Source organism: Dermacentor albipictus, chromosome 1, assembly GCF_038994185.2.
Source record: "Dermacentor albipictus isolate Rhodes 1998 colony chromosome 1, USDA_Dalb.pri_finalv2, whole genome shotgun sequence".
Lineage (NCBI taxonomy): Eukaryota > Metazoa > Arthropoda > Arachnida > Ixodida > Ixodidae > Dermacentor > Dermacentor albipictus.
Window position 1 is genome coordinate 258919278 of NC_091821.1, and position 13193 is coordinate 258932470.

The 13193-nt window shown below is 44.8% G+C and overlaps 1 protein-coding gene across 7 annotated transcripts in view; it reads left to right on the forward strand.

Moving 5' to 3' along the window:
• LOC139054372 (cyclin-dependent kinase 14-like) overlaps nt 1-13193 on the forward strand; it is a 124324-nt gene that overhangs the window by 92839 nt on the left and 18292 nt on the right. For all 7 annotated transcript variants that reach the window (XM_070531281.1, XM_070531279.1, XM_070531283.1 and 4 more), the window contains 2 exons: nt 9802-10051; nt 10868-11046. In XM_070531281.1, coding sequence (XP_070387382.1) covers nt 9802-10051; nt 10868-11046 — 429 coding nt within the window. The remainder of the gene's footprint in view (nt 1-9801; nt 10052-10867; nt 11047-13193) is intronic.

Sequence of the window (13193 nt, forward strand, 5' to 3'; positions counted from 1 at the left end):
ACATCCTCGTTCAGTCGCGCTTGCGCATTATGTCATTGGTTATTTAGCTAGTAAGCGAATGTTTACAAGTTTATACGGCCGATAAAACTACTATCCTCACTTCGTATAGCTATCTACTAATTTGCTATCGAAATCGGTACTTAGCCTTTCGGGCGAAACTGCGACTTTTTCTATATCTCGTACGCTTTCTCTGCTCATTGTGGCGCATACCATTCGCGAAACATTTACTCGGTGTTTGCCGAAATATGGACATGGCTCCATGCTTGCGCGCATTCCGTAGTCGCAAAAGAGCAGCTCCCGCGGCGCAGCATACAGAGCCATGACCGATATGGCAAACAAGGCCCCACATCGGGCCGTCCTCTTGCAGAAGCGCATCTGCACGCGGTGAAGCTGCCAGGGCAGAGCAATCGCATCTACGATGCGTCTGACAGCGCATCCTTTTGGGGCAGCACAAAAGGCAGATGGGATTGTTTTGTTCCCCGATGAAAATGCCCTTTGCGTAACCCTGCTGCTGCTGCTGCTCCTCCTCTTCCTGACAAAGCGCGCGTTCGGTTGGTATCGTTCTCGCGATTCCTTTATCCCTGCTTCCTTGCCTAAGGAAACCCGCGACTCGTAGTGATCCGGGCACAATGCGGGCTCTATTGTCTGGCGTCGAGAGTGTCGCCTGGTGTTCGTGACGTCCGTCGCGTTCACGCGGTGTCTTCGCTGCGGCCATCGAGACAAGGTGCGGTCGCTCGAGACAGGCGCCGCCGCCCGCTACCCGCCCGCCTTGCCTGTCGCTCTGCACACGTGCCGGAGAGGGCAACTAGGGCACGGTCGAGACCCGGAGGCCATTCCGTTGGCGACCGCCTAGCTTTGCGTCTACATTTTAATCCGACACCACAGCGCCTGTCGCTTTGGCCTGCGCGCTTCAACCTAGATATGCCATTGAAAGATTTGTTTAAACAGACCTACTCCATTGTGTGGCATCGACGGTGCGGTGCGGTCTCCAGTTTTTCTCACGAGTTTTGTAGGAGGTCTTTCTTCGTGTGTTGTTTCGTCCAAGTTATAGTAGTTCTCGGCTCTTGCGATGATGTTGGCGTTTGATGGCTTCATAGCCTATATTACATAAAAAGATAAGCGTATGGGTAATACAGTGTCTCACACTGTCCTCTTGGTACTAGCCTGTTATACCTCGGTGGCACAAGCGAAGCATTTTCTTTAACGTTCTTTTAATAGTCTCACAATAGTTTTTGTCCTCTTGGTACTGTCCTTGATCAAGCTTGCTATCACAGCATTCCATTATTCTCAATTCGACACGCTAACGCACCTTCCCTCGTTGCCGCACCCACCCGCCTTACACCCTCTCCCCTTTAGAAGAACCCCACCTATATATATACTGTGGCGAGGAAAGCATACGTCGCCTTGAAGAAGACAAGTCCACTTGTCGAAACGTTGGCTCCTGCTTTCACCTTGTTCTCGCTTTGTTCACTGTCTGATGGCCGCTATATATATATATATATATATATATATATATATATATATATATATATATATATATATATATATATATATATATATATATATATATATGGTGTCCTAGCTTACGTTAGCCAAGGTGTTCAAAGAAATACAAATCTTTAAGAAACACTGTGCAACTTACGATCTGAAGACGTACGGTATAATTGTATCTTGCATTGGCCTTTTCTAAACCCCCCTCCCCCTTTTTTTTTGTTTCCTTAACACAGCTTGGCTAACGTTAGCTGGGAAACATCGTATCTATAACGTTCACGTTGAAAAGCACAACAAATTCATTTTGCGTCAATAGTAGGTGTCATCGCGATCGGCCGCGAATGCGCCTGCACCGCATTTGGTTTCACCTCCACGCACAGTCATTTCGTCACGTGGGTCGCCCGCCCCGAAGGTTGTTTAGGAACCTTGCCGTTCGCTTCTTCTCGCATGTTTTCGAAGCGACCAGCTTCTCAGACGGGAGAAAACTTTCTTCCTTTTTTTTATTTTCTCATCAGCTTTTTTCTTCGGAATTTCTTGCTCATTTTCTCCCATTGATCGGTTGGGGCTTCCCCTGCGCCCCATTTCTTTCACTCGTCGTTTGCGAACGAAATGGAGAAAGAGAAATGGTCTGATGGTTTTCGTGAGAAGCCACATCTTCATGAACACGAGCGTGTGTGCACGATGCGTGGGGGATGGCCAAGGAGTGAGCCACGTAGGCGTATGGCCTCCGTTTCTTTACGAGCGCCTGCGAGGCTCGTCGTGTGCCGAATGGTGTCGGCTTCCTGCGATCCTCGTCCTGCAAAGCCCCGCATTCACAACATTCTTTCTGCCCTTTTGCGAAGAAACTGGCCTGTGCGTACAACGGTCCGCTACTAAATGAGCGATCTGGTGGCTCTTTACGAAACGTGGGTGGTTCTTTGCCTTGGTGCAAGCAATAGAGATGCCAGGGCTCGGACGAAAACTGTATTTTGGAAAGCGCTTTTCTTATTATCCGGGGCATAAAAAGCACGGAAAAAGAAACATAATAAAATGTTCTTCAGTATGATAAGGCTGATTGAGATAAATCGCGTGTAACTTGTGTGACTTTATGTGCACAAGCATTTATGCTAACAATCGTTTGGTTTAATACTTTTGATGTCAAGTGGTATGCATTATTTATAAGTTCGTTCCTCCGTACGTCAAGCTCGACACCAATCGTCGTGGGACACGTATGATCTAATCTTCTGTGCATGAAAAGCGGCAGGAAGGTCAGTCCCAGTAATGTTCTCATTCACCGAGGTTCAGCAAAAGCTGGCTTCGAAAGCCTAGTCACACGACCGGCCCTTAGAGCAGTATTAGCTTTTGATTTCACCGAGTGCGAAAGCACATGTGAACTGAAAGACTGACATAACTGTGCAGCATTATCCAATAGTTGCGCCGTACTTCCTCCTGATAGTGTCGAAACAAGCTTGACATCCTGCAGTTCTATTTTAAATTACTGTGGTGGCACAAAGGTGAGCTTGAGAAGCAAAAAGAAAAGATATAATCTCGCCATTTGGCTGTTCCTGGTGAGAGACAAAGGCATACTGCGTGGTGTACTGCTAACATTGCTCGTCTGAAAGCCTCCACAGGTAACTTCTTTGACTCTCAATTTCTCTGGAGGTCTTCGTGGTGTCGTTTTCCAGTGGCGGGGGCTCTCTTGTTGCACATAATTGCACGCAGAACTAGACTTTGAAGATAGATGTTTTATAGTCCTCCGACGAAAGCACCGGCTGCAAGTGGCCAGCTTCGAGGAGAAGATCCGTCACTCGGCGGATGCCGACGGTGTCCAGCGAACGCTCTACGCCTTTTCTGCAGAATCCGAAATTCCACCATCTGGGGAAGCATTCCTCGGTGGCTGGCCCTGTCCTCATCTTCCAATTCCCCAACTGCATTACCCTTAATAGGCCGATGAACCATCGCTCTTTCTATAAAGCTTTGCCATACCATAGAAGTCTTTTGATTGGCTAGAATTAATGACACGGGGACACTTTCGAAATATTACAACCTGCAACCGCTAGCGAATGGCAGAATGGAATATGGTACTTTGCCACCATTCAGTAGAACTTTGCTGCGACATTTGACCACGGTCTCACCGTGGCGAAGCTTCATGATATTGTCGACGCAGAAATGCTTGCTACGTCCTGTAGGGGTTGAAGGACGGACGTCGGGATGGAAAACCCAAACTTGGGAGGGATTTATTCTACATCATGTACAGGGAGGTGAGAGTCAAGTAACATTTGTACTGTCATTACGGGCCGGCAGCAACTCGGACGCTGCGGCCCGCGGCAAGAAGTTCGAGAGAGGTGAATCAGGGAATCAGGGAATGTCCCAGAATGCTCAGGTCTCTCTGGAAGGCTTCTTATAAACCCTTCGAGCACTGGAAGTCACGTCATGTTCGACCAATGGGAGAGTCCGCTCCGATGACGCCACTTTCAGCCAATGGTAGGCGCCCGTGTCGCGGTGTCACACCTGGCGGCTCTCTGCGGTCTTGCCTCGCAGACTGGCAATGCACTTCTAACGAGGAGAAGGGGAGGGCTGCTCATGCTCCATTGTCCGAGGCCCACCTGCTAATCCCGGCGGCGCACGAACTTGTTGGCACGTGAACTTGTTGCCTTAAACTTGTTTGCTCGGCCGCTCCTCTGGAATGTGCTTTCCTGCTTCGGCATTCCTCAATTAGCTGTGCTGCGACTCGAAGTGGTTTGGGGAACTCGAAGTAATCGCAGGAAACAGCTCCATATCTAACAGTCCGCACATCCTGCCCCCCCGCCCCCCCCCCCCGCCCTCATCCTGCCTGCCGCCTCTCCCTCCGAAAGAGTAAGTGTACCTTTTATGGTCGGCAGATGGGAATTCAAAAACCCCCTAAGGATCTCTGCGCATATGAAAATGCTGATATATTTATAATGTAAGCGTTTTGCCGTACGAGTGGAAACATCTGCTTGCAGGAACCGTTGCCTGCGGTCCCTCGCTATATGTTGCTATATTTCAGGGAGTCTTTCCAACAATCTCCGATGTTTGTGGAACAAAAATTTCGATTTTTTCCTCTTGTTTTTTTTTCTTCCGGCCTTCAATATTTCCGAAAATTTTCCATCTCAAGTGGAACAGTATACAGTGAACTAGATTAGCATGCTGCTTTAAATTGAGAACAGTGATGTAGGAAAGCGGAATCCTACAGAATATTCACTGAGCGCGTTTTTCTTTTCTATTCATGCCTGTTACGAGGCCGCTAAGCTCGTGCGGCCAGCTGTGGACATTCGGCCTGGCCGCTGTCTGACGGCGTAACCGCATGGGACACGGTATGCGCGCTGTACCGTCTCGGAGTCGGGCGCGCCTCAGGTGTGCGCCGATCAATCGCAGTTCGTGGATTAAGGGAGAGGTCCTGCATCCGAAACGGAGGCCGGCTTTCGAGTCTGTGCTGAGTGCAAGGAGCGCGTGACTTGCGCATCATGAGTTTCGTCGCCCCTTCCACTGTCAGACGCGCACTGACTCCAAGACGAAGTGGACACACACATGCGGGCGCGCATTTGCGGAGCCATTCTTACTCTCCTGTAGGGTATAACTATAGTGTCTTGCAGCGGGGCGAGTGGGTTTTGCATAAAGCACAAGCGGCCAGCCGCAACTTTAAGCATATGTTTTTATTATCCTTTTTAAGTGCCGACTGGTTTTCGATAAGGGCGAGAAAAACCTTCCGCGTTGCGGCACACTGTTGCCTCTAGTGTACAGGGCTCACTTTGAGCGTGCTTTGAGCGACCATTCCGGACACTGAAAACTTCAAAACAGCAGTGCGTAGCATAGTGTGTAAGCTGCACAATTTCTTTACATGTTTTGTTCTATGTTTAAAAGCACTCCTTTCCGTAAAGCCTTCAGGCCATGAAAGTAAGTAAATTGGACCCACAGTCGAATTCTAGCAGTATCAGCCGATACTTGGTCGGAAGAGACGGCCAAGTGCCGCCAAGTAGGTGGGTCACCACGTAAAAGGCGTAATTGCGCAGCCGTGGCGTGGTCTGTTCTAAATTTGTAAATTCTTAACTATAGTTGAACGAAGCATCGCACAGTCTTGCCTTAGGGCAGCTTTAATCCCGTCACACCATCATCAGATAACAAGTAGCCTCCTACCGAAGTGCAAAGGCTGCAGCAAGCCGTCTTTCCGGGAGGTCGAACTGCTGACTTCGATGGCGGAACCGCTATAATGATGAAAGAAAGGATAAAAATGATATAACAGCCCTCGTTCTAGCACTGTAGTGTGCATTAGGTATCTCGCAGGTTAAAAAAGGTACCAGAGAAAATATGAGTAAATGTTCAGTTTAGCGTACGCGGGGATCTCTCAGCTCGTTGCCGTAGAGAAAAACGAAGAATGTCCGGGAAAGAAAACGGGAATGTGAAAAGAGACACATGCGATGTTTCATTTAATGCACGTACGCTGTTTATATACATGTCCAAGCTAACGTGAGCCAAGCTGTTGAAGGAAAAATAAGATTGAAAGAACACGGCGCAAGATGTAATCCTAAGACGGTGTTGGATAGACAGACCTCGGTTGACCGGACACTGTAGGCTTTTTAATTGTAGCTAGCACCGTTTCTTTTTTTAGAATAATTTTTTTCATTGAAAAGCTCGGTTAGAGTTTGCTGCTACACGCGGTGTAAGATACCGTTTTCATGCAGGCTCTGTCGCATCGGCCAAACAAGCCGATGTATTGATGGTCGTCTCCAGGAGCATGCGTACTCGCCAGTCGTATGTCAGAAAATTGTAAAAAATGTGGTTGTGAACCAGTTCTTGAAAACTGCACGTTCCTAGGATGCGTGCGCGTGAGATTAGCGAAGCTTCTCAGTGTGCCTCTCTGCCTTATAGTGAACTCTACTTATCGAATGCGTGATAACCTGCAGACAACAGTGGCTGTTGATTAATTGACTTTTAAAAAAAAATTCTGCCCAGATTCTCATTCCTATATACTGCAGTTGATATGCAGTAAATACTGGTGGTTAGTCAGCTCTTTGTTGGTCGTCTTCACTACGTCCCGTGTTTTGCGCTGTTCGATTCCCTTCTAAACTGGGTTGGCTGCTAACTCTTGAATGCGGCATCATGCATAAGGTGGCCGAGAGGTAATGTACCCTCGGGAGTAGGAAGTATAGAAGCCATAACATCAGGAAAGAAATGTTAAATGCCCCATTGGTTGGTGAAACACGCAGACGCAGCTGTAGCGCTTCATTTCCGACTCCATGCTAGGCCGAGAAAGAAAAAAAAAACAACAGACTCGCGACTGTACATCTTTCTGCGGGGACTTCGACATAGTGTTAAAGTGCGCTGACCCTGCTTTGCTCTTGTCCTCAGCTACCCGCAGTACCTCTGGCGTTGCGCTGCTGAATTCGAGGTCGCGGCAACCGCATTTCGATTGCGGCAAAAAAAAAAGAAAAAAAAACGGTCGTGTGCTTAGATTTAGGGGCACGTTGAAGAACCCCAGGTCGTCAAAATTAATCCGGAGTCCCCCACTGCGGCTGAACTCATCATCCGATCGTGGTTTTGGCACGTAATGTTCAGTGGCGCTTACAGCGCTAACACACTTGAAAATGGCCAGTACTCGGAGGCTGCCGGGTCTGGTAAACCTGCAGTGACCTCATCCACTGCCGTCGCCCTCGTGTGCGGAATGCATGCTTCCTTGAAGCCGCGCAAGAGAGCGCTCCGAGCGCGAGTCACGTTTGTCACGGCGACGCCGCGCATCGTCACAACAGTGCATGCCTGTTGTGTGCGTACTCGGTGGCGCGCTCGACGACGCGCTATCGATCTGCGTGCTTGACGTGTCCCCGCGAGCGCCGTGCTTCGCCCGACCCCAGCGGGGACGCTGCCGCTTCTGCCCGCGTTTCTTTCTTGTCGACGCTAACAAGCGCGTTCCGAGGGGCGCACGAACGATTCGGCCCGCGTGGCCCAGGCGCTGTGGTGGAGTTACAGGAATAGCATGGCGACATGCGAGGTGGGGAGGACGCTCGTTTAAGATTCGCTAGCGCAGGAGCAAGTGGGGACGTAGTTGTTTTCGGAAGTGCACGCACTCGCTCATTCATTGTCTTTGATATTTCGTGCTGCATTGCACTCAAAGCGTTTGTATGGCTGGTGAAAGGTTCCGCGGGGCGAGGGAAGGCAACTTTGCATTTTAATTGTCCAACGGGCTTTTTTGCTTGAATCCACCCGGAACCTAATCTAACCAGGAGAGATGAAATGTCAGCATATGTACGTTTATGTGATGCATTATGTCGTACACTCTGGGTTTTGAAGCAGTAATTTTATCTCCTGGAAATATGTAACTCCAACGCTTCCATGTAGTCAGCTCTACAGCTCCCCTTGTGCGCATGTTTTGCCGAGCATACTTTCCCTTCTCAATCCTCTGCTTGTTAATTTCATAAAAATTCATGTTGCATTCCGTGCAAGTCAGTGAGTCAAATATTTTATTAGAAACACACTATCAAGTGGTGCACACACATTCAAAGCAGCATTAAATACATAAGTAGGGTATCATTTTGATGCTCTGTATGTCCATAAATGTGCCCTGTATTTGTTCATATGAGCTTGTTGTACGCCACTTGCTTAGATGTCCTGCTTATTGGCAACATTTTTTCTGCTTGAAAGTAAAACCTTGCTGTTCTGTAATCATCCACCTGGATTTGACTTTCTTCTATTGCATTGATCTTTTTTACCCATTGCATACTTATTGCTTACAAAAAGTTTTGGCTGCATTTTGAAGTTGCATTTTTATTTGCATATTTGTTTTGCATAAATTTAAGAGAATTAGAAACATAGCTGGGACAACTACAGGTCCATGAGATTAATACCATAACTGTATTTGTCTTGTGAAAGCATTTGAAATTTATGTTTGGAAAGTACAGCTAACACAGACCTTATAATAGGTAGACAAGTATACAGGCTGCAGATTTTAAGAACTTTTCGTATTTTTGGTTGTAATTGGAGCTGTCAGGGTGAAAAAGCTTATAAAATAATGAAGTAATCTAAAACTAAGTGTGTATGAGGTCAAATCTCTGAATCAAATATGACCATGCTCAGAAAACTGCCTTTGAATACAGAATACTCTTTTTGAACTCTTATTTTTGAAAGCATAAAAAGCGACAGAATTGTGCAAAGGGTGAACGAAGTAGACATATAACCTTATGAAGAGGTTAATTGTGTCTACCAGTGGATGGAAGCCAATGTTCACTCAAAACTGGGCATCATTTTATTAAGAAAAAGGCAAAATGTCACCACAATTTCATCTCAATAGCAATAATGAAACAAAAATATTAAATGGGAGTAAATATGTGCAGGGAATGTTTGGTTGTTCATATTGATATGGGATTTGAGATGAATACTAACATCATGCAAGCAAGGAACTAAATATAACTTAAGGCTACAAGTAACACTTGTGATAGACGGACGGATAGACAGATGGATGGAAAGATGGATGGATGGAAAAACTTTGTCCATTAGGTCGCGCTATTTTCATGGCACCTTTTTTTTTAGTTTTGTGAATGCAGCAACAATGAACACTGCATAAAGGAAGAAAAACACCCCAGGTGGGCAAAAATTAAGTATCCTCAATTAAGAAACTGCAAGTTGTTAATCGAATAGGATGGTTGCTTTTCATTTTTAGCAACTTGTCATTGTGTACTAAAGAAATTTCCCATAGGTGAAAATACTTTTACCTAGAAGAGAGTCTGTACAAGTAGCTAAGCACTAACCAGGTAGACAGGCATATGAAGAGGCCAGCAGAAAGCCCGTATTTGCAGTGGTCTTTGTTCCGTGAACGTTCATGTTCAACAGAATGTGATTTTTAAAGAAATACTTGGTATGAAGATTTCAGAATTTAATAGATACTGAATGACAAACGTTCAACTTGCATTTCTTGAAATATTGAATATTTCTGTACCCTTACTCTCATTCTTGATGCAAGACATAGCTGTGCTGATATGAGCCTGTTGATGTTCTTATATCTGTACAAAACGCATTATTTGCAACAATTACTGCTTTGCCAAAACTGGTGCGTGATGATTTTTTTAAATAGGCAACTTCTGTAGAAATGTAGTCATGATTTTGTTTCTGACAATCTGCTTTTTCTGTTTTAATCTTCTGGAAATGAAACTGACTGACATTCATTATGGATAGTTTCTTGTCATCCACTTGTGCTGAGAAAGAGAGTTGCAAGATTTTCCTCTTCTGTGGCACTTTCTGTCTTTGAAAAGGCGTGCCTTTTGCTCTCATGTTTAGTTGTTAGCTTCTACGGGCTAATATTTTGTCACACATGTTTCATTGCAGAATGTGGCTGTGACACGAGTGACAATGAACGGCTTCGAGAAGAGTGAGAGTGTGGAGGATGGGACTCTGGACAATGCACGCAGCTCAACACCCAACAGCAATGTAGCCGGCCGAGAGCCCAATGGCAACCTGAGCCCTGTGTGTGAGGACAAGCTTCACTCTGAGCCCCCAGCACCCTTGCCACCACCTCGAACCTCCTCTTCGCACAGCTACCTCAACAAAGTCTGCAAAATGGCTGCCCGAGCTGAAGGTATGTGGCAGAAATTGGTCTGTATTACACCCTCTAGAAGGATTGTTGAGTGACAAGGCTGTGTGATATTTTAAGGCACTGTTTAGTGCATTCTTTTGTCTTGCATGAGAACATGGCAGACAGTATAGAAGTGCCGTTTGCATGGCTGTGCTATCCTGTTTGGCCTGTTTGATTGGAATCATGTTGGAGACTGAAGAAGTAGCAGGAGTTTAGGTGCTGTGTATAGTTTCATAACTGCACCATAAAAGTCGTAGCCTTTGATAGTAGCCTTGTTAATTTTAAGTCACAATTTGCTTTAAAATATAGCTTAATTGCATTGAACCATTTGCTACTTTGAGTTTGGTCATTTAGTAATTGTAGCCCACAACTTGCATGGAAGAAATGTTACTATATATCTGCCAGATACAAGAAACTAGTTTGATAGGGTTAATTCCACTCATTATATATAATAAAATTTCTGCTTCTTCTTGTGCATGGGTAGCATTGGCTTTGACAGTGTTTGCACATTAAGTGCCATGGTTTATGGTATTTGGATAAAGCACCAGTTCAGCTTGCTTGACAAATAGAAGTGGCAGCATAATTGTGCTGCTCTAGAAATTTCCTTCTGCTCAGTAGAAAAATGGCAATTTTCATCAACAGTGGAGGATGACATGTTCATGTTGGCAATAATCCTCTGCCTGATTTTGTTTCATGCTCTGTCATCAAATGCTTCTGCTAATTGTACAGGATGCAGCCAATGCAAAAGAAACAGACACCTTGTTGTAGCTACTGTCACCCTTACTTCAATGATGAGCACTGTTGTTGCAACTTTGTCAGGCAAAGGCGGAGGCCACTGGCCCCGGCCGGCACCACACAGTAGCAGCTTCGATGAGTGCACCTCCATGGAGTACCAGCACATGGCAGCTGCCCGGAAACCTGCACGGCCCAAATCTGAAATCTTCTTCTCTCAAGAGAAGGGATCCAAAACACCCCGGTGTCCTTCCATGACGTTTGAGGTTAGCGATCACCAGCTACCTCTTTTCCGAGTCTTTAGTGAATTAACATGCCAATATCAAGTACTTGCTGTGCACTCCAATTGTATTTTATGCAGTAGTAAATAGTAAAAATCTTCTACAGTGCTTCCGGTACACATTCTCTGAATATTGGGAAAGAATAGATGTAGTCTAAGCAAAAAGCTTTGCACATCATTGAAAGAAAGCTGGGCAAGTTAAGCCAACATATTTGTAAGGCTCAGACCTCTTCAAGTCTGCTGACAATGATGATAGTAAATTATCTTCAAAACGTGATGATTGCACACGTCACAAAGCTCATGCACTTTCCACCTTTCAGCCATGCAAGTGTGGTGCAATGCCTCCCCTGGGCTAGAGTAGGTATAGGTAGTGAATTTCGTTAACACTCTGGCAATTCCTCTAATAAGTATTTTCTGAGAAATGCCTCTCCACTCTAATGCCTTTGAATCGGCAAAGAAAGTGACCGGTCATGAAATTTCACCTCTGGAATTGGTGAGGAGGTTATTGAAGTGCAGCAATTGCTGTAACATCTTCAGTCAGAGGCAGTGCTGCCATCCATTTGGCAGGGTAAAAGAAGGGCTTTGAGTCAACGTGAATGCTTAGCAGTGCTGAATTAACCACTAAATAAAACGTCAAATATCTTGGCTCTATTTTAATGACATACCACAGGGATTCAAGAATGCAATCCGATGGATGTGGTAGCTATCTTGTAAAGCACTGCTTGAATGCTATGGACACTTAGCAAGGTTGCTACTTGGGCTAGTTGGTGATTCACACTGACAGTAAACAGCATGAAAAAAAATATGGGGATGAAAGTTGTCCCATCTGGTTGCTTTTCGTCCCCATGTTTTGTTTTGTTTTCACTCTGTTTACTGTCACTATGGACACCTTGAATCTAGGTGCCAAGAGTAAGCAGGATCTTACTACAGCCCAGGATAGGTTCAGCATCATCAGCTGTGTGTTTGTCAGTGGCTTAAAAATGCACTTAGCTCAACAAACATGTGTTGTTACTCATGTCACATTTCTAACAGATTCATTTCAATTATGTGCATGAGAATCCTGTGCTCAGAATATGCATCTCACAAATGTACCTTACAGCGGCAGATTAAGACAACTCATGGTAGCAGCTAGTACATTGCATTAAAGGTGGGCGAGTGAAATTCAAATGGCTGGTTCAAATATACTAATGCTTTCCTTAAGTAACTGCTGGAGTGATCTGAAAGAGCTTTCTGTGCTTCAAGGATAAAGTGAAAATCTATTCTCTGATGGAATCATATTTTTATTTAGACACCCAAATTGTCTCCAAAATTTCCAACAAAATACAAAATTTAAAAATATTGAAGTGTCCAATTTACAGCTGTGTAGGTTTGCTACAAAAATATAGCGTAGTTCTTAATCCGTAGCAGATATAATGTCTAAAGCAGTCAAAATTGACATGTGGCTCTGGAATATGCTGCCATGTTTTCAATAGGACTTTTCAACGGCTTGTATAAAAGAAATTCATCTCATATGAAAACAAATTTCGCATGTTTATTTTGTCTGTCTGTATTCGGTGTCATGTGTGGCTGATACCTTGAGAATACCTAGCTATACTTGTTTTTCTTGTCGAGTTAGTGCCGTGAACTTGCTGCTTCAATTTACTTGAAGTTTTTCATTATAGTAAATCCTAATTTGAGAAATATTAGGGTGCAAATTAAATATCAATAAGATTTTTTTCTCTTGAGTGCAACAAATTTTGTTCAAGCTGTCTCATCAGTTGCCTAATTAGAAAATTGCTGTGTCTAATTTGTATTTGAATATGAGATTTGGTATATGGCTTCAGCTTAAGTGTTCGCTTAAGATGGTACGTTAGTGAATATGATTGTGCTGCTGTCATATTTATGTAAAGCTGACTATGTATTAACAGCAGTGATTTGGTGTGTTTGAGGGGCTTCAACAAACGCAAATATACAAGCCATTAACTACACTACAAGTAGTAGTTGTAGTAATACTGCTTAGCAACTGTACCTGAAGGCATAAACTGTTAGTATTTTAGTATATTTAGCTACTGAACAAGAGTAATAATGAATAAACAGTATTTTGTTGCTTAATTGCATTCATTTGTGGTTGAGGACGCCCGGCCTGTACAATTT